At 38.0% G+C, this 20,177-nt stretch overlaps 1 protein-coding gene across 2 annotated transcripts; it reads left to right on the top strand.

Moving 5' to 3' along the window:
• Positions 1-930: 930 nt before the first annotated feature.
• LOC107808752 (protein SENSITIVE TO UV 2) lies at positions 931-16,188 on the top strand. 2 transcript variants are annotated; one of them, XM_016633317.2, is made up of 12 exons: positions 931-1,412; positions 1,551-1,589; positions 1,690-1,772; positions 3,157-3,260; positions 3,374-3,708; positions 8,017-8,085; positions 9,358-9,440; positions 10,043-10,387; positions 10,472-10,578; positions 11,041-11,198; positions 15,077-15,273; positions 15,585-16,188. In XM_016633317.2, exons 1-12 carry the CDS (start codon positions 1,059-1,061, stop codon positions 15,844-15,846), a joined length of 2,136 nt encoding a protein of 711 aa, XP_016488803.2. In that variant the 5' UTR covers positions 931-1,058; the 3' UTR covers positions 15,847-16,188. The 2 variants fall into 2 exon arrangements, with proteins under 2 accessions (XP_016488803.2, XP_016488804.2); XM_016633318.2 differs by lacking the exon at positions 8,017-8,085 and having other exon boundaries at positions 940-1,412.
• Positions 16,189-20,177: the final 3,989 nt, after the last annotated feature.

Genomic DNA, 20,177 nt, shown 5'->3' with positions numbered 1-20,177 from the left:
TTATCATATTGAGACACATCTTTCACGCATATAAGGTCGCAACCCCAAATTCATGTGAAACAACAATCAACACAACAATTCAACTTTGATCTTACCGTATTCACACAAACAAAAATGGAGCTCAATTTCTAAAAGACGGAGTTTTAGCCATACATACCTTGTTTAAGCTTTCCTTAAGTTACTACGACGTTCCGGAAATTCTAGCAATCCCAATCTACTTGAGACATAACAAAATTGAACACAAATTAGGAATGTATTCATGGTTTCAGCTCATTTGAGCATTTTATCAAACACTAGTTGAGCATCTTGATTTCAAATCTCTTTTACAAGATTTCCTTCATTCCCCAAACCCAATCTTTACTTATTTATGTTCAACAATCTTCCCACAAACCTAATTTGTACATGCATGTATACATAATACTATTAATTTGATAGGTTGTGCATCACACAAAACCTTATATAACTGGAGATATGATTGTCCAAAATGAGGTTTTGTGCGTACTCATTCACAACTTTAGTCCATTATGAAATTTTCTAACTTGGCTTAGACTTAGGCCTCTCCTTAGACTCCAAATCACTTATAATATGCCTCATACACTTATTATCATATCCAATTGATATCCATCATGTTAATAGCACATAAAATATTATAATTAGCCTACATGACATCTCGAAATCCTAAATTACTTAGCAAACAATTTTCCGGGGCCTTACAGATAGTCTTGAGCCGGAAAGAAAATGGTGGGGGTAAATTTTACAACATAGGTGGACGGGAGGGTATTACTGTACCAACCCTAATAGTCTAGGGGCAGTTCTAACCATTTCCGTAGAAATAATGGGTCGTTGAAAAACGGAACCGAAGCTTTTGGGTGAAACGAAACTGCCGACAAATATAAGGAGCATTGTAGCATATCACTCAAATTTACTGCCTCTCGTCGATTAATACCCTGACAAAAGGGGGGAAGCGCGCGAAACTAAGAAATCAAGTAAAAGTCCAGAGAAAAGAAAAATATAAACTGTCAAAAAGTAGAAACCTTTTGAGTTTGAAGCAGAAAACAATGGCGAATGAGGGTTTCGACGATGAATGGGACGCAGATTTGATCGACCAGCTCGTCCAAGCCGAAGAGCTTGCCTTATCCGTCGCCACTCGGCAACATTTTCCACCTCCACCCCCACCTCCTCCTCCTCCGCCGCCGCCGCAACCACAACCGCTAGGTCCGCAACCGCACACGGCGATGTTCGCCGACGTTAGCTATTCGCCTCCCCAAGAGTTGTCTCAGAGAGTTCCAGAGTTCTCCAAGGTTTTCAATCAGTCCTCCGATGTCGACACTTTCTCCGCTGCCGCTGGCCGAGTCACTCTCGCTCCTCGCGGGTCCCACACTGCTAAAGAAGAAGAAATTGATAATTTGAAGGTTAGATAATAATATCATAATACTATAATATGTTCTTTCGCCAGTCCATTTTTGTATTCTATAATGTTCTTTGAATAGATTGGTTCTGTAGTCATTTTGCTAAATGTCTTATTGATATTCTGGTTTTTTTAATTGCAGAAGGAGCTCGATCGAATTTCAAAACAGTGGAATTTTCTGGTAAGCCATATGTGTGGTGGTGGGTTTATGATTTAAGTTGTGCTCAAATACATTTCTGATGAAAATTCCCGGTAGGTAATGATCTTTTGCACCGCTTCAGGAGCAAGAGTGCATTGAGTTAAGAAGGGAAAAAGAGAAGAAAGAGAAGGAGCACAAGCTTGCTCTTTCGAAGAATGTGAATGTGTAAGTGCTTAGTAGAATTTGTGTTTGACAGTTAGTTGCAAAATTTGAATGTGGTGCTTCTTCTTCTAGAGCAAACCTGTATCTGACACATAATAAAAAGCTGACCATAATTCTTCGAGGTTAATGTGTTTACCACATAAGATAATAAGGTGATAGCCTGATCTGACAAGCAATAAGTAGACATATTTTTTATTACTTGAGTTAACAAGATTCCCTTTCTTTGAAAATTACATGAACAAATCTTACAAGTTCTTCTTAGCCTATATTTTTCATAATGCTATTGCTTAGAACTATCCTTTTAGTCTAATTTTCATTGCAAGTTATGTTAATTTTTTTGTTTCTATGTTACTTAGACTTTAGCTAGTTAAACTGTACTACTGCCATAGTACCTAAATGGAGGTGAATTCAGACTAAAAAAGAAGTTACTTTTAATAACCTTTTTAGCTTTGTAAAAGGAAAATTTGTCATTTCCTCTCCCCTTTTCGTCCTGCAAACAACCTCTTATCGTTTTGACAATATCCAATCTCTTTACCACATTTGACGGGGTACGTGACAAAGAAGTATAATGCATGGATGTATTTCAGAGGGCAGAAATTTACATATTATCTCAAAATTTTAATGTAATACTAAAGATGTTAAGAGCAAAAATATAAGAAATATACACATTAAGGGTACAATATATCTTGAAGAACAGAATACATAAATTTTTTAATTTCTTTTACAAATGTTTTGGAAGAAAAGATATCAAATTTATTATCAGAATCAGTAACATCTTTCTATAAGAATTTTTTGATCAAATGGCACAAAGATTCTTTCTTTTTAACAAACCATGTTCACATGTGTACGACCTACTGCTAGTTGACGATTTGAGTGCCAAACCTTTTGCAACTATACTGGTCCTTTTGAAATTTTTGGGGAAAAATGCATATATTGCTTGTTCAGGGAACTCTGTGATGCAACATCATTCTCTTTCTCATGCTTTTTGGTGAAATTTTTAACTTCTCAGTTAGACTCTAAAAGGAAAATAGAAGAGTTTCAGCGAAGTTTGCTTCTTGCTGTGTGTAAAAGTTGAAGACGTCATAACATTGAAGAAGTTCTTGTCTTTGCTGATATGCCTTCTTTTGAGTTGTATATTTGTTTGCTAATTTCCTTATCTGTTGACATTTGGCTCTTTGCATCTATGTTTTTCTGGAATGAGAATATTTTCTAACTGTTATGATTCTTTGCACTGTGAATGGGATTAATCTCATTTTAAAATTATGGTCTTCTCTTTTGCTCCGTTTCCTACCAGCCTTGAACTCTTGACCTAGTGTTGTGGAGTAAACTCCCTCAACCGCTATGACAAAGAATGGCCAGTAAAATTATGGTCTTCTCTATGTTGCAGAAATACAGATTCGGGTGTCAACATCCAACAAGACCAAAGAAAATCCTTAGAATGCCAAAATGCACGCTCTACGAATGATCATGTTAGCTCCAACACAAAAGTCGGTTAGTTCAAATTGGGATGTGGAAACAAAATCAATCATTGGTTATGGTTCCTGAAAATTAGTTCCTTCCTGTTCTTAAAACTCAACCATTCTTCATTGCCTGTTGAATCATAGGTGCAATATCCTCTAAAGATGTTGGGATCCAAACTGAAAAGCATGATGAATCTATCAGCTTATCAGCGGAAAGCGATTTATCTGCTACTTTTTGCCGTAGAAACAAGTTGTTGGATGTATGGAACTTGTCTAGTGGACAAAGATTAGGAAGGCTTCTCATTTCGAAATTGTATGCAACATGTGAAGTTGATTTCCGTGTCCTTTCTGGATACCTGAACGTGAGTTTTCCCTTAAGGACAAGTTTGGAGTCAAATATTTCTTTGAAGGATAATCTGCAGTACACTCATTCTGGTGAGAGTGCAAAAGTGTCTCATCTTTTCTCTATATTGACCAAGGTATATGAATTAAGTGATATCTCTTTTCACTTTGACTATACTTCACCTTCAGGTTCCTGCTTCTGATTATTTTTGCTTCTCTAGCGTGCATGCTAACAATCATTAACCAAACGATAGATCTGTCTCAATGTCTCAGATTGTTTTTGTATGAATTGGTATTCCTTATCTCTGTTACTCAGTGACTGTTTACCTTCCACTCAACCAGGAAAAAGGAAGTTAAGTAATTGGAATTTTGATTTTTCCTATTTTCACTTGCTTGAACTCTTTACCTCATATTCTACACCTTTGACAATTGCTTTAGTCATGCATTTATCTAAATTAAAGGCAATTGAACTCTTAAGGGACGCAATTAAATGATACTATTATGTTGTGTTGTGTGTAGGAGTCAACTAATGAAGGGTTTCTTGATAAAACTGAAATTAAGTTGAAACTTGCTAAAAATATAAATTAATGTATATTAAAGATTACAACATAATGTTTAGTTTGCTTTACTTTTGATCGTATGACTTTTTTTACAAAGTAATAAATTTCAGTAATAGAAGGGCAAAAACTATGGTAGTGTACAAGAAGTATACCAAAAAGTAGAAAACCTTATAAAAAGACATGATTCTCTACGAATGACTTTCAATCTTTACATATAGGAACCTTGTGGTGCCCCAAAAATAAATAATGGAAAGAGGTTACTCAAGTGTTCTAGATCTTTTTCTACTTCATCTGATACGAACTAATATACGCGGAAGCAAGAAATTGATAAACAAACAACGATCAAGAAAAGATAGCAAATAGATCCAAAATTAGAATGGGAGGGGGAGAGATTTAGAATAAAGAAGGGACAATCTAACAATTAAAACAATATTTAATCAGTAGAATCAATACAAGGAAGAAGAGACATGAACTCATACATGGATCCACACAATCGGATCCATCCAAGCGATGTTCAAAGAGAGATACAAGGTAAAACCCTAACATTAAACTAAACCTAACATAAAGAGAGTTCAACGCTCAAAGTGAATAATCTCTCAATTCATCTCAAGCAATCTACCCTAAAAATGGAAATAAGAAGTTATTTATACTAGGTTGGTATTTGAGCTAACAATGACCCTGTTTACCGTGAAAATGGTAGTAACAATTAAATTTGTTGATGAGACTCTAAAAATACGTGATCTATTTTTGTGCTAGTTGTTAGAGCAGTTGATATGAAGATAAAAGATAAAACGCGAGCTAGAAAAGAGCTGTGACCAAACCGAGGGGTTAGCTATCCGGGCCTCGGGCTGACCGGTGAAAGACCTCGAGGTCGATGCCTGGATTCGGGCTCGAGCTATCGGGGGTAATCGGGGAGGGACTAACAATTAGAGTATAATTAAATGAGGCTCTTTACGGCCAATATCAAGCAATAAATGAAGAACAAGTATGAAAGCAATAAATGAAAGGGGTAGTCTCGAGCGAGTAAGCTAGAGAGAAAAGAGAGAGAGTTGTTATTGATCTTGTGTAGAATAGTTGGAGCAACAACAGCCCCTTACAAAGTGATGAGGATCCCCTTTATATAGGAGGGGAAATACAACATTGTACAGAATGCATTAATTGTAAAGATACGGAGATGGGACGGCTAGACATGATACCAGACTCTGTCGGTGTTACCTGCTCGCCTTGGGAATTCCCCATCCTCGGTATTGTCGTTAGGTTGAGCGTAAATGAACATCGAGGGAGAGAACTCAACCGCAACCCCACAACCTTGAGGTCTCTATATGACTTCCCGAAACCCCTTAATGACGAGAAATTGAACCTCCGATTTTACCGTATACCGATAGTCTCCGCGTTTCCTGGAATGAAGTAATAGGAAACGATCTTGAGCCGTCGTTCCGAGGACATCATTGCCATGTGATTTTGGATGTGTAATTTCTGCACTAGTCACCACCAATGTCCCAAAAAAGTTACCCTACTCCCATCGCCCACCCTGAATGAAATGTTCCCACCTAACTCTTCCCACCCCTTTAAAATATTCCCTATAGCCGTAGGGAGTGAGACATCTTTTGTCCTCCATCCCCTTCTAAAACCCCATACTTCTCTGCAGTCACCCCCTCCTAAGAGCATCCACCTCTACTCCAGATCTGTATAGCCACTTTCCTAGTAACGACTAACGCCTTGTTAAAAACTCTTAAATCTTTTATCCCAAGCCGACCACGACATTTTGGTGTAGTGACTCTCCCAATTTGCAATGTGATCTATGTAGCGAACATGAACGTGGGGTTTGATACATAAGTCATCCCAACGAGAGAAAGTTTCAAGTATCTGGTGTCAGTAATCCAAGGTATTGGGGAGATTGATGATGATGACACACATTGTATTGGTGCAGAATGGATGTAATGGAGGCTCGCATCTGGTGTTTTGTGTGGCAAGAATATGCTGCCTAGACTTAAAGGTAAGTTTTACCGAGTGGTGATTAGACCGACAATGTTGTATGGGGCGAAGTGTTGGCCAGTCAAAAACTCCCGCTTCTAGAAGATGTGAGTAGCAAAAATGAGAATGTTGAGATGGATGTGTGGGCATGCCAGGAGAGACAAGATTAAGAATGAAGATATTCGGGACAAGGTGGGAGTGACATCCGTGGTGGACAAGATGCGGGAAGCGAGACTGAGATGGAAAAGGCATGTGAAGAGGAGATGTGCAGATGCCCCAATGAGAAGGTGTGAGAGATTAGCCATGATGGGCCTGAGGAGAGGTAGAGGTAGAGGTAGGCCAAATACGTATTAGGGAGAGGTGATTAGGTAAGATATGGTGCAACTTCAGCTTATCGAGGACGTGAACCTGGATTGGAGAGTGTGGAGGTCAAAAATTAAGGTAGAAGGGTAGTAAGTAATCGAGCATAGCTTTTTACCATACCAATAGTATTAGTATTATTTTTGTTTTCCTATTCTTAGAAATTTGTTATTACATGTTGTTTCTTTAGTTTTGGTCTAAGTTGCTCGGACACGGGTGCGGGTGTCCGACACGGGTGTGGATCTAGAGGTCGGATCCTTCGAGATGTAAATTCTAAGATTCAGGGATACAGATCCTAGTACGGATACGGGTGCGGGGATCCGGCTAAATATAATTCAAAAATACAATAATATCTCTAAATTATGAGAAATTTTGTGGAATACTTATGTATAACTTGTAAAGTGTACATTTCATTTTTATTCTCAAGTTGTTGATACGTAAATGATTGATTTCTTAGATAAGATGTGCTATTTTCTTCAAATTTATCCTAGTTTTGATTCTGATTTTGGAAATCAAATTGTATCTGGTCTCAAATTTTTCTGTCTGTCGTGGTCAAAGTACCCAAAATTATTTGACCAAATCCGGCATGGAACCCATACTTATTAAAATTGTTTGACCAAATCTGAGAACAAAAGTAATTGCGTAAATGGTCTTTAAGTCTCCAGTGTTATACTTATTTCCCCTGGTTCCTGTTGCCAAATGTCATAAATGGCAAATCCACAGCTTCTTGCTAACTGTCATTCTGTGCATTGAATTCCCCTTCCGTTCCACCCAATCATACCACATTTCAGACCCAGAAAAGTCTTCCGTTATATTGAAAGATTTACTTTCCGCATTAAAATAAATAGTATTGTCCATATTATGTTGATCTCAAACCATTTTTTTGGTCAATCAGCAAGATTGAAGAAAAACTCAGTCCCTCCGATGAGCGATCCTGCCTGGAACTGTTGGAAAATGACTTTAGTAACTTACCTCGTAACTCGTGCCTGAGAGCATCTGTTCTCAGTCTTGGCCAGCATTTCTTGCCTTCTCGAATCAACCACTTCATTAGCTAGCAAGTGTTTTTAATAAGGTAGTAATTATTAAGAATGCTTTCTATCAAGTGTTTCTCTAATATAATAAAGCCAAAATATAAACAACTAAATGAGTTAAAATATTTACATTTGAAATATGAAGTTCAGTAAATTGGACCTGGATGAGCTGTCAAGTCATATTCACCAGTGCTAGATTAGAGTCATTCAAGCTTTCCCTCACTGACATACAAATCTCTAAACAGCTAAAAGGACTCTTTGCAAACACTGGATTAACAGCGTACCAACCTGACTATGCCTTAATCCACACTAGTTACCTATATGAATCTTTTGCTTTCATTATGTTCTACTTTTTGCAAAATTTGCATAAACTCCCAGAAATTACAATAAACTGAGACAAGCCTTTTCCTACACTCGATCTACACCGTGTTACTTATTATGCAAATACTCTGCATGACTTACCTTATTGTCTTAGTAGGGCTAAACTCTCCTTATTTGTAGCTTTATTTGTGTCTTGTAGATTAATGATGAAATGGTGAGATTGGAAGATTTGTTAGAAGCATTGGTTGGTCTTTGCAGACTTAAAAATGTGCGATTGTAAGCTTATATATTTGTCATTTTTCCTTCTGTTTTAGTTGCTAATGTGGGAATTTACATTTCTAAACATGTAAAACTTTTGGCAGTACTTTATCAAAAACTTTTTATGGCAATTACCATTTCTCTCAGTTAAGTGTCTTGATTAATAATAGTGGTTGCAATACACATGATAAAACTTGTTGAGTAATTCACAGGTCTGTGAAGCTGTTGCCATCTCATATATCTTGAAAGAAAAGGAGAAATTTGAGAAAGCTGGCATCTTACTAAGCACTGTCACGAAATTTTGGATTTAGGAATTACTGATTAAGGCCAAAAGTTTCATAATGATTTTGAGAATCATTAAGTAAGTTATACAGTCACCTTATGAACTTAAAAATGAAAAAGCTTACTTAATTGGTGAGAGTTTTGTGACTATTTCTGAAAATCTTAATAGCAAGTGATCTGATCCTTAGCTTACTAACTGAGAGTGGAATCTATTGTAACTTTCAAGTAGTCTTTGATTGAGGGATAAACCCCGAGTCCGTACTTTCCAGTATTATGCCTACTCCCCTTTCCTCTTTCACGTGGAAAGATATGAACATCCTTGTTGGACCCATGTTTCATCATGGAAATGTGCCTTTCACACTTACAGCGGTTTTGCATCACTGGACAGGCTGCTCCGTGGGATTTTACCTTCTTTGTTCAACCACTTAGGTCCTAATGTTTGTTATACCCCCTTTTTATATGCAACTGAACATCTATGGCAGAATCCTCACCAAACTCCCCCTCAGGAGGATAGATATGGTGATTTGAGTAAGATCCAACGTAAATCCAATTTTTGATTCACTCATGAGGTCCAACACACCATGACGATCCTCACCCCACCCATATATAAGTTAAATAACAGTGATGATCTAGTATCGAGGTTCAAGCCCTTCCCAAAATCACCCAAATTCCCACATAACAAGTGAATTATGGCAAGCAAGAACTACCACAGAAATCACAAGGATGCGAGGTGAGTTATTGGCCAAGGATCGTAGAACTATGCAAACAGCAAAAACTCTAAGAATAAGGGAAATATATAAATATAAGTATGCATTAGTTACCAACGTTTTCCCTTAATAAAAGTACTAAAATAATATATTTTGTTTTAATTTTTATAATTCTTTTGAATTAGTACTGCATGTTATGTTGAAGTAAAAGGGAATTCGTGAAGCCTTCAATTTTATATCATTCTATAGAAGTTAATTGTCAATAGCTTCATAACATTTTTCATTCCATGCAGGTTGCTATAATTCATAGGTCTTTGCATATACTGCAAGAGGTTTTGAATTTCACGTTCACTATGGAAAGAAAATTTGGTAAAAGGTATGTATTCGCTCTTAAATGCATGCTCTGCTGCCTCCATTCTGTTTTTGAGCTATTATCGTGGGTTCTTTTAGCATCCCTGCAGAAGAATCATTTGATTTAACGATCAAAATAAGATAAAAGAAACATTTGATTTAACCTGGGTTTGGCAACTGTTAAACTATACCGCTCGTGCAAGAAGCTTGCATTTGTCTGGATTCATGAGGAGGTTCAAGAAAAAATGGGAAACAAGAGTTAGCAGCTACTGACTATCATGCAAACCATTCTCTTCAGTCTTCTGTCCCTTCAAATTTCACGATGAATCTTCCTAAGGCATTTTGTTATTCTCTTGCTAGTGCTAGCTGATAAATCCCCTTTTTTTTTTATGACTGAGAAATCCGTTTGGGGCAGATCCTTTGGACCAGCCGCAGCCTTCGAAACTCGGTGGATAATGGGCCCGCCCCTCTACCCTTCTCTGATAAATCCCTTGTTGGGTTAAAACCCTTGCTTCTGTAACCAGAAAGAAAATAAAGAAAAGGAAAAGTAGGAAAATTGGTCCCTATCTTCTGATCCAGAATTTTCCTTATATGCTTTGATTTGATCTTTCCAGTGTACTGTACCAGGGACAACATTGTGATGGAGGGACCTTCTTGTTGGAATAATTCGTCAGATCTGTATGAATATGGATATCCTGGAACTAGAGGACTGCCCCATGTCCATGATGAGAAAATATTTGATCAAGATCATGCTGATGGCCCGAGATTGGATACTGTTGATACTTATGCCAGGATAGGATTCACCAATTGTGGATCTAGCTGTTTGATATCTTCTCATTTCAACTACTTTCCTCTTTTTGAATTGATGTGCGAAATTATCATGATTCATGAGGTAGAACATGTAAGACTCCAGGCAGTTTCAGTCATGAATCTGATTGTTGCAAGAAGTAATGCGTACTTGGAGAGGGAAAAGTATGTTCAACACCGCTTTCTCATTAATTTAGGCATATTTTTGGAGCTCTGTGATATGCTTAATCAATATCCTCCTTTATATAGGTATGGGACAGATATACCGTTCCAAAGTATTTCAAAACTATTGAAGAAGGGAGCTCACGTGCATGTAAAGAAGAAAGCGGTGCATCTTCTTCATATGCTACTAAATTGTGAGTGGACATATCTGTTTGGTCACGTGTTGGGTCACATGGTTATATATGAATTTGATGTTATCTGACTCCTGGAAATTCTTCTTAGACTAGCATAATGTACCTCTATGTGTAAAAAGTAGCTTTTACTGCTTGGCTACCACGTCTTGTTATTTATATCATTTTTTCTCTTCCAGGAGTGCCTATACCATCTTATGGACAAAAATACCAACACATTTTTTATGTTTAATTTAAAAAATCATGCACCTTCTCCAAGTTTATTATGGAAGGAAGAATACCAAATTAAATTTTATTGTATGCCCATGCACCACAGTGGTAGTTGTGGTAGATTTCTGTCAACAGTAAGATATATTTTGAAGATGTAAAGGATATTACTGAGATCAAATCCATCTCCAAATCACTATCAGTTTGCTTTTTGCTTTGTGTAATGGTTTTTCTGACTATACTATTCAATAAATAAAGGCCCAAGAGTAATGGCCTCATTCTGTAGCTGTCTCGTGGAGGGAGATGGGGGTGGCATGGTTGATACCAATTCCAAGGATACTTCAACCTTTCCCGTAGTCAGTGTGATCTTGGAGAGTTTGGCAGAATGTATCACCTGCACTGGAAGTAATGCTGAGGTATGTTTAATATATTTTAGCTTTAATTATCCTATCTTCTGCCCATTCCTTATTTCGTATTGTTAGATAATCTCCTTTTGCTTTCATATAAGCAAATATTGCTTTTTTTCCCCTTCTAGCCAGCTTGACCCAACTGTTTTGTTTGCTTCAGGCAGTTGTATTCTGAGATGCATTCTTTTGATTAGAATGTTTGTATGCCACCACATACGCACATCTAAATTTTTATAATAGTAGTTTCTCTATCAGATTTTTATAGTAGTTGTTAAGGTTCCACAGAGTACCCTTGAGATCCTGAAACCAATTTGACGTGAGAAATAAAAAATAAAACGAGTTGACTTATGAGATAGATTACTGGTGTTTGCATCGATTATGATGTTGGGCGATCTAATAGAGATAGGGGGCAAAAAGATTCTGAAATTCTAGTGTGATACAGCACAAATAGGACACTAAAATTATTAGTGTTATAAACCAAAACCCCCATGATTTTGGTATAGTGGTAAGAGCACAACATGTGATGTATGGGTTAATCGCACATCAAGGGTTTGAACCCTGCTGCACAAACATGTGGTATTTAAGTAGAGTTGGGTAGAGGGGCAAGCCCATTATGATCCGAGTTTAGAAAGTGGATAAGGATAGAGGGGTGAGCCCATTTATCATCTGAGTTTAGAACCTGGCTCCGCTGGTCCTCAACATATTTCTCAGTTATCAAAAAATATTAGTGTTAATTAAGGCCTACTTGAGGCAGCTTAAACCTTGGAAGCTAAGTAAAGCCAAAGTTGGCCTTTTCACTCATTAGTAACTTAAATGTAGGCACCCTGTTGCTATGTCATGCACTTCAAAGCAACGAGCATTGTCTTAAAGAAGACAACACTAAGCAATAATACAAAAAGCAAATCGATTAATTTTTAAGGGTAGGTTATTACTATACTCCCTCGGTTGAACCTATTTGACTGAGCACGAAGTTTAAGAAAGAATGAAAGTTTTTCGAAACTTGTGGTCTAAAATAATCATTAGATATTTGTGTGGCTATAAATTATCCCATTAAGGGTAAAATGAGAAGTTTAAAATTACATTGTTTTCAAATTTAGAAAAGGTTCATATTCTATTTGAAACGGACTAAAAAGGAAATAAGTTCACTCTGTTTTAAATGGAGGGAGTAAATGATAGTGATCCCAATTAGGAAGTTAGAATTCAAATTTGAAAACAAGTCATTAATCTGAACTACAAACTTAAAACCACATTCCTTATGTCAGTTTGAAATTTAAAATGGTTTTTGAACATAATTCACATGATATTTACTTCAAATATTGAGTATCCTTTTGGTTTTAGGGCTATGTTACTTAAAGGAGTTTGGAGATTCACTTTCCTTTTTATTTTAGGAAGTGATCTTCTTCTTCTTCTTCTTCTTCTTCTTCTTCTTCTTATTATTATTATTATTATTATTATTATTATTTGTACAGTAAGAAACTTTGGCTAAAAGAGCAAATAGGGAAGCAAAGTTCCTTTTGTGCTTGGCAATGTCTAGAATTAATAACAAGTATGTTTAAATTTAAAACAACCAAAGAAATAGGGAGAGGTTGGTGTTGTTATGTGTTTGTTTGATCTAGGCTCGAGTACAACTTGAATATGCCATATAAAGAGACCACGTCCATGCTTTGTAGGTTGACCTATGTGATCAGAGTATATATTGAAAAGGCTGAATACATATGCAGCCCCTTAAGTAAATATTATTAAGGCAAGTACGAAGATGGTACTGCAAAAACAACTTTCCAACAGTACAGAAATCACCATATAGCAATTAAGTACACCCATCTCACAACAACAATAACAACCCAGTATGATCCCACACGTGGGGTCTGGGGAGGGTAGTGTATACGCAGACCTAACCCCTACCCTGGGGGCTAGAGAGGCTATTTCCGAAAGACCCTTGGCACAAGGAGATGAAAAAGAGGCAATGGAACAGTAACAACATTGGTCAGCGACCTAAAAATCAGAAAAATAAATGGAAAAGGCAATATCGATAATCAGAACAATGGAAAGGTACTAGGAAACCGGAGCAGAAAAATAGTACGAATACAACAAGTACCACTATCAAACTAAAGCAAGAAACTAACAAACTAGCCTAATACCCACAACGGAGTAAAAAAACGCTCAACTACCTACTACCATACGACACTAATGCTGGCCCTCCAAACCTTCCTATCAAAGTATACCCATCTCAATGAATCTAAAAAGTGTAAAGAAGTCTTCTACTGTCTCTCTTTACACCATTGACATGGCAGATGCTGTGCTTTCTACTCAATATTTGGTGCGTGGAATTGCAATAAGTCAAGCTCTACCAATGCTTTTGCCGGAATTATACAAAATTTGCCGACAATAAACTTTCACAAGAAAAAGAAGTAAAAAATAAAATTTAAAGAACCACTACTGCCAATTCAATTTTCAAACAAACCACAATGCAACATCTCGGAACCGACCCCAACTCTTCATCTCAACAATGACTCATAGGACCACCAAGATTATAGCTCGTAAAATAGACTCCACCATCCAAGTATTGCCGGCGACATTTTCAGTTTCTTCTTCTTTTTACCATTTTTTTGGCTTCTTCTTCTTTGTCTGGCCATGCTTTTACAGATGTTGGCCCTTTTTTCAAGCCAAATCTGAAATTTTTGTTGTCACAACTGCTTTTCAAAAGAAAATGATCTGCTCCATGGATCTAGTTTTTGACAAGAGAAAGAACAAATGCAACAAAGTAAGAGATAAGTGATAACAAATCCGAAATAATGGATCTTTACAGGATATCTTTCTTTCCGGTCAACATTTTTTTTTCTTCTAAAAAACCATTTTGGCTTTTTTGATGGTGTGTCGTTTTCTAATTGGTTTCATTTTCCACATCAACGGCGAGTAATATTCACGCACAGTAGTTTGTCTAGTATTGTCGAATGTGTTCAATAGAGACAGTTTGGTTCGGGTTCAAGTGTTCAATAGGTATAATCCTTAGTTTAGAAACAATGAAAAATTGGGCAAGTTTAAGGGGCCGCATGTGTATTCAGCCTATTGACAACTTCTAGTTGATCATCATCCCCGTAAGCCAATCCATATCAAGCTGTCTAAAATAGATTCATCATATCTATTTGTTTGTGTCAGAGTTCCGGCTTTGGGATAATATTGTTTCTAAGTATTTGACATCTATATTACGCACTCAGTTACGGGTACGTCTTCGATGCGGGTGTAGGTATCCGGTTCGGTAGGTGCTGATTTTATTAGAATAATTAAAGAATACGCATGAACAATCCATGCCGTACACACTCAACAGGGGTGCTTCTAGGTCAAAAATCTCGTAACATAGTCTGATATGTAGCAGTTGAAAACCACAATCCTGCTGGTTCTCCTGTCATTCAGGTCTACTGGGGTGCTCATTTCTCCGCAGACAAATAAGAGGGAACAAGCTAAGATTTTTAATCTCCCACCATGGTTTAGGAACTTTGTGAGTCAGGAAGAAGCAGTACTACAAAATTCTTGTTCATGTCATGCATCATCTGCCACATTAATGGAAACATGATCTTCAAGACTAAGAAGAGATAAATTTTTCTCAAGATAAGTCACTCATCCCTATAGGAGTCCACTCGCCAACTGATAGAAGTTGTCAGCTTTATGGCGCGTGCCTAGTTCCTGCCAGTGCATTTTTAGCCATTTCTGAATTCATTTCTTTGTTGGACAAGATTATTTGTATGGAGTGCCTTTTACGCATTAATTTGGCTCTTAAAACTGATCTGCATTATTGCTATCGTATTTAACTTGAATTCTATCTTGAATTTTCCAAGAGTGGAATTTGCCCCTTTCTGCTTTCTGTTACCCTTGATTCTCTAATTTTTCAGGAACTACAGCTTCGGAGGCACACTATAATTTTGCTAGCTTTCTTAGCATCATCAGGAAAATGTGGTGTTGAGATTCTGTTAAATTATAGGCTTCCAAAAGGAAAGGATTTATTTGCAATTATTTTGCAAAGCTTCGTTTGCGATTTGGATCTAGAAGAATCGGATACTGCTCAGCAGGCTGAAGTATTCAAAGAGAGGTATCTTTGGGCACTTAAATGTGTGTTTGAGGTGTATTTTAGTCTTCAAAACATGCATGAAATGGAGTTGCTTTTCACACTCTACTCGTAGCTGCATTGATGTATACTCTATATAGCTGAATATTTCTTCCCATCCACCTTCCTGTGTGCGGAGTCCACCTGAATTCATGGAGTTTCTCATTATTAGTAGTTTTTGTTTTGTCTGTTTCTTTCATTTTCCGGAAAGACCTTGCAGATTCCAAATATATTTTAAATTTGATTTATTTATTTCATGTTCCCAACCTTCTTTTCTATGTGTTCCTATTTGGCAGGACCTTGCTGATGCGAGAGGTACTCATACTCTTGAATAGACTAGTCTCACATCCCAAGTACTCCAGTCATGTTCTGCGGGCATTAACAAACAGTCGAGAGAAAACAACTTTGACTGTTGATGTAACAAGCAGAGTATCCGGTAAGCGCAAGTTCTTGTGGCAGGATGTTAGCATGACTCGGCAGATTAGGGAATCCGAAATCATAGATTTAGCTCAGGTGTTGAGAAGAAGAGTTTTCACGTTTCTTGGAGGCAGCAGCTAATGAAAGAGGCATGAAAACTTGATTGATCCTTGTTAGAAGTGCACTCACGCTTGAAGAACGGCTCATGGAAATATTCGAGTTATGGTACTTGACAGTTGACAGGATTGAGCGTGGAGCAAAGTTGCAGCTTCTATGCTGAGACCATCAGCACTGATCTGTTTGAATGTGTTTTTCAGCACAAGCATGCATTTTTCGGTCACCCCACTGTATAAGGTTAGTGTAATTGTAGCATTGTATCAGCTTCTATGTATATATTTTAAACGTATGTTTGTCATTGGCTGAAGAATAATGCTAGCAATCGCATTGAATGTATAATGTTCGTGCTTCGGCGTACTACCTAAACTTGTCATGTTCCAAAGCTCAATTTAATGCACAGATGAAGAAGGATCTACAGTTGAAGTCTTTCTCACACTAACCTGGGATCTACTCGTAATTAACGTGTTTTGGAATATAATGATCTCTGCTCAAAACAGAAATGTAACTCCATTTTGCCTTTGATAGTCAATTGCAAATTTAAGGCCCATTCAGCTTAAAGAATGTTTGTGATAATTATCTACAGTATCATTACAGATCTCCGTGGGTTATTCATTACATAATTCAGACTTTCTGAATTGCAGCTTTTCAAGCATTCCAACTGCTTTTGTGATTCGAAAAATCTTGTGATGAATTGTCGTACATCTACATCGAGAACCTTTAACAAACACCAAAACAGAACAAAGCCTTTGAAGGAAAATATATTTAATTTAATGATGCAATTGAACATCCTCAAGGTTGTATACTTGTTATGAAGATGATGGTGTATTGTTATGGTTTTAAGGTTTCGATGAAAGATATTTAGCATAAGATGGTGGATAGTCATATTATAAGCCTCCAGTCACAAGTACGTCTTCTTGGATTAAGCTTCTATAGATGAGTTAATTGGGGTAGTTTTAAAGTATCGTTTCTTCCTTGACTTTCATGAATCCTTCTGGAGAAATGCTATAGTTCAAAAAGACAATGCTTTAGGTTATTAGACAAAACTTTAACTTGCAAGCCACGTTCCCAGGCCAAATGAAATAGGTTCGTTCTTAGAGCCAAAACGTGATGACCCAAAGGGTCATCTTGTGTTGTAGAATTCGAATCCGGGTTTCGAGGCCTTGAAAACCTCATTTTTTTCTCCTCGATTTGCGTGTGCAGTTCGGACGTGTTTCCGTAGTAAAATATGGGACTTGGGCGTACGTCCGGAATCGAATTCGGAGGTCCGTAGCCCGAGAAAAGAATTTTAAAAAAAAATTGTTTGTTGGAAAATATAAAGGTCTTTAGAAGTTGAATAGTGTTGGAACTTGATGGTATTGGGCCCGTATTTTGGTTTCGGAGCCCGGTACAGGTCCGTTATAATAATTAAGCCTTATCTGTAAAATTTGGTAAGAATCGGAGTTGATTTGACATGATTCGGACGTCCGGTTGTGAACATAGTAAATTTAAAGTGTTCTTGAGGAAAATCATGAGTTTGAGGTTAAATTCGTAGTTGTTGATGTTATTTTGATGATTTGATCGTACGAGCAAGTCCATATGGTGTTTTTAGACTTGCGTGCATGTTTGGTTTGAAGCCCCGAGAGCTCGGGTAAGTTTTGGTTAGGCCACGGAGTGATTTTGCACTTAGGGAATTTGCTGGTATGCTTCAGCAAAGTTGCAGGCCTCTAATTGCGAGATCAAGCTTCGCATTTGCGAGCTTGACAGGCTTGGCAATTGCGAGGCTTCCATCACAAATGCGAAGGAAGCTGGGCATGTTCGCAATTACGAATTTTTCTTCGCATTTGCGAAGTCATCAGGGCAGGGGGGACTTCACATTTGCGACCAAATGGTCGAATTTGCGACAGCAGAAATGCGAAGCTCCAGTCGCAATTATGACATCTGCAGTTGATATGTTTGGACTTAGACAGGATTTTCACTTCATTCTTCAAAATTTCAAGACCTAAATTCCAAAGGACGATTTTCCTAGAGCAAGTTCTTCCCCAAATCATAGGTAAATGAATCTTAACTCTTATTCTTCAATCTATTTCATCTTTTTACATGATTTCACTTCAAAATTTAGGGGTTTTCATGGGAAATTGGGTGTTCTTGGATAAAAATTAGGATTTTCGAATTTTGGGGATTTGGACCTCAATTAGAGGTCGGATTTCAAAACCAATTGCATATTTGGGTTCGTGGGTGAATGAGTAGTCGGGTTTTGGTTTGAACTTCGAGTTTTGACCAAGTGGGCTCGAGGTCGATTTTTGACTTTTTGGGGAAAACATTGGGAAATCTATATTCACGCATTAGAATTGATTTATTTGGCATACATTGATATTATTAAGTAATTTATGACTAGATACGAGCGAATTGGAAGTGGAACCGAGAGGTAAAACGGTAATTGAGGCTTGACTTTTGGCCGTGGAATTGAGGTAAGTATTTGGTCTAAGCTTAGCTTGAGAGAATATGTATTGTGGTCTTATTTGCTACGTGTTAGTGTTGAGTATGACGTATAGGTGTGGTGACGAGTATTTATATGTTGGTGTCAAGCATGCCCGTGGGTCTTATACCATGATTGTTGTGACTCTTATTATGTACTGTCCATGCTTAAATTGATGATTATCATTGGTGAAAAAGACTTATGATAATTTCTTGGTAATTGACCATTGTTGAGTATTGGCTCAAGTTGAGATTTATTTTGTGAAGTAACTGTTGGAATGAGATTGGTTATAGCTGATTCCCTTGCCGAGATGTATTTGTTTCTATTGTTGATTCCCTTGCTAGGATGTATTGTTTCTATTGTTTGGGTGAGGAAGAGTGTAAAGCACGAAAGGTGATGCCGTGCATGATATTCTGAGTGAGTGTTAATGCACGAAGGGTGATGTCGTGCCGATATTGTGAGTGTTAACGCACGAAAGGTGATGTCGTGCCATGATTTGAGAGCTAATGCACGAAGGGTGATGTCGTGCCATGATTATGAGAGTTAATGCATGAAGGGTGATGCCGTGCCGTTTCTGTTGTTTCTTATGGTGAGAACGAGAGTAAAAGCACGACGGGTGATGTCGTGCATGTGTTACTGTTTCATTATTCCTGTTGATACAATTATGGTATTCATTATGCTTCTCTATTGAATTACTGTTAGAATTTGATATTCCCCCGCATCATGTTCCCCTTCTCATCTTTATCTGTTATTTCCTATTATTATTGTTCTGTTCGTATATGATTTAACTACATAGGTTTATATAGTTGTCGTATCATAGACTCGTCACTACTTCGCCGAAGTTAGGCTCGACACTTACCAGTACATGTGGTCGGTTGTACTGATACTACACTCTGCACTTTTGTGCAGATTTCGGTGCCGGATCCTGTGAGTACATTCGAGGTTGCTACCTTTAGTCCAGGGAGACCAAGGTAGATCTGCTGGCGTTCGCAGAGCCTGAAGTCCCCTTTCCCCGTTTTAGCTTCTTTCGTCTCTTCTATTTCGAGAACAATTGTACTTCTTTCAGACTTATATTTGTAGTAAATCTTAGTCGTTCATGGATTGTGACACCAAATGTTTGGGGTAGCTATGTATTAGAACTATTGGTTTGCGATATCACTTCTGTATTTCATAACTATTTTATTTTAGTTATTATCTGTTCCTGTTAAATTAATAATAATGGATGTAAAATTGTAATTGTCGCCTTGCCTAGCTTCCACGAGTAGGCGCCATCACGACTCCCGAAGGTAGGGAAATCCGGATCGTGACAAGTTGTTATCAGAGTACTAGGTTGCTTAGGTCTCACCATTCACAAACAAGCTAGGTAGAGTCTGAGGGATCGGTACAGAGACGTCTATGCTTATCCCCAAAGGCTACAGAGTTTAGGAATAACTTCACATCTATTCTTCTCTATCGTGCGATTTGACTTCTCAATGCTAATTGAACTTCTACTCTGTTCTTTCGTAGATGGCGAGAACACGTGCCTCTTTATCAACTAATCAGCAGCCCGAGCCCCTAGTGGCAGCTCCTACGAGGGCCAGAGGACGAGGACGTGCTAGAGGCCGAGGCAGGGGCAGGGCTCAGCCTAGAGCAGCAGCACCAGCGGCGGAGCCTCAGGTAGAGTTTGAGGAAGAGGCTCTAGCCCAGACCGTTCCAGCAGAGCCAGCTCAGGTTCTAGAGGGGTTCATCGCTACCCCAGTACTCCAGGATGCTCTGGTCCATCTAGTGGGCCTTATGGAGAGTGTCACCCAGGCAAGTATACTTCCTGTAGCACCAGCCGTCTCTCAGGCTGGGGGAGGAGCACAGACTCCCGCTACTTGCACTCCGAAGCAGATAGCTCCTTAGTTTCAGACTCCGGCAG

The sequence above is a fragment of the Nicotiana tabacum genome, chromosome 1 (genome assembly GCF_000715075.1).
Source record: "Nicotiana tabacum cultivar K326 chromosome 1, ASM71507v2, whole genome shotgun sequence".
In the NCBI taxonomy this organism is placed as follows: Eukaryota; Viridiplantae; Streptophyta; class Magnoliopsida; order Solanales; family Solanaceae; genus Nicotiana; species Nicotiana tabacum.
Note: the sequence above shows the minus strand (reverse complement) of the source record. Positions and strands in the feature narration are given on the sequence as shown.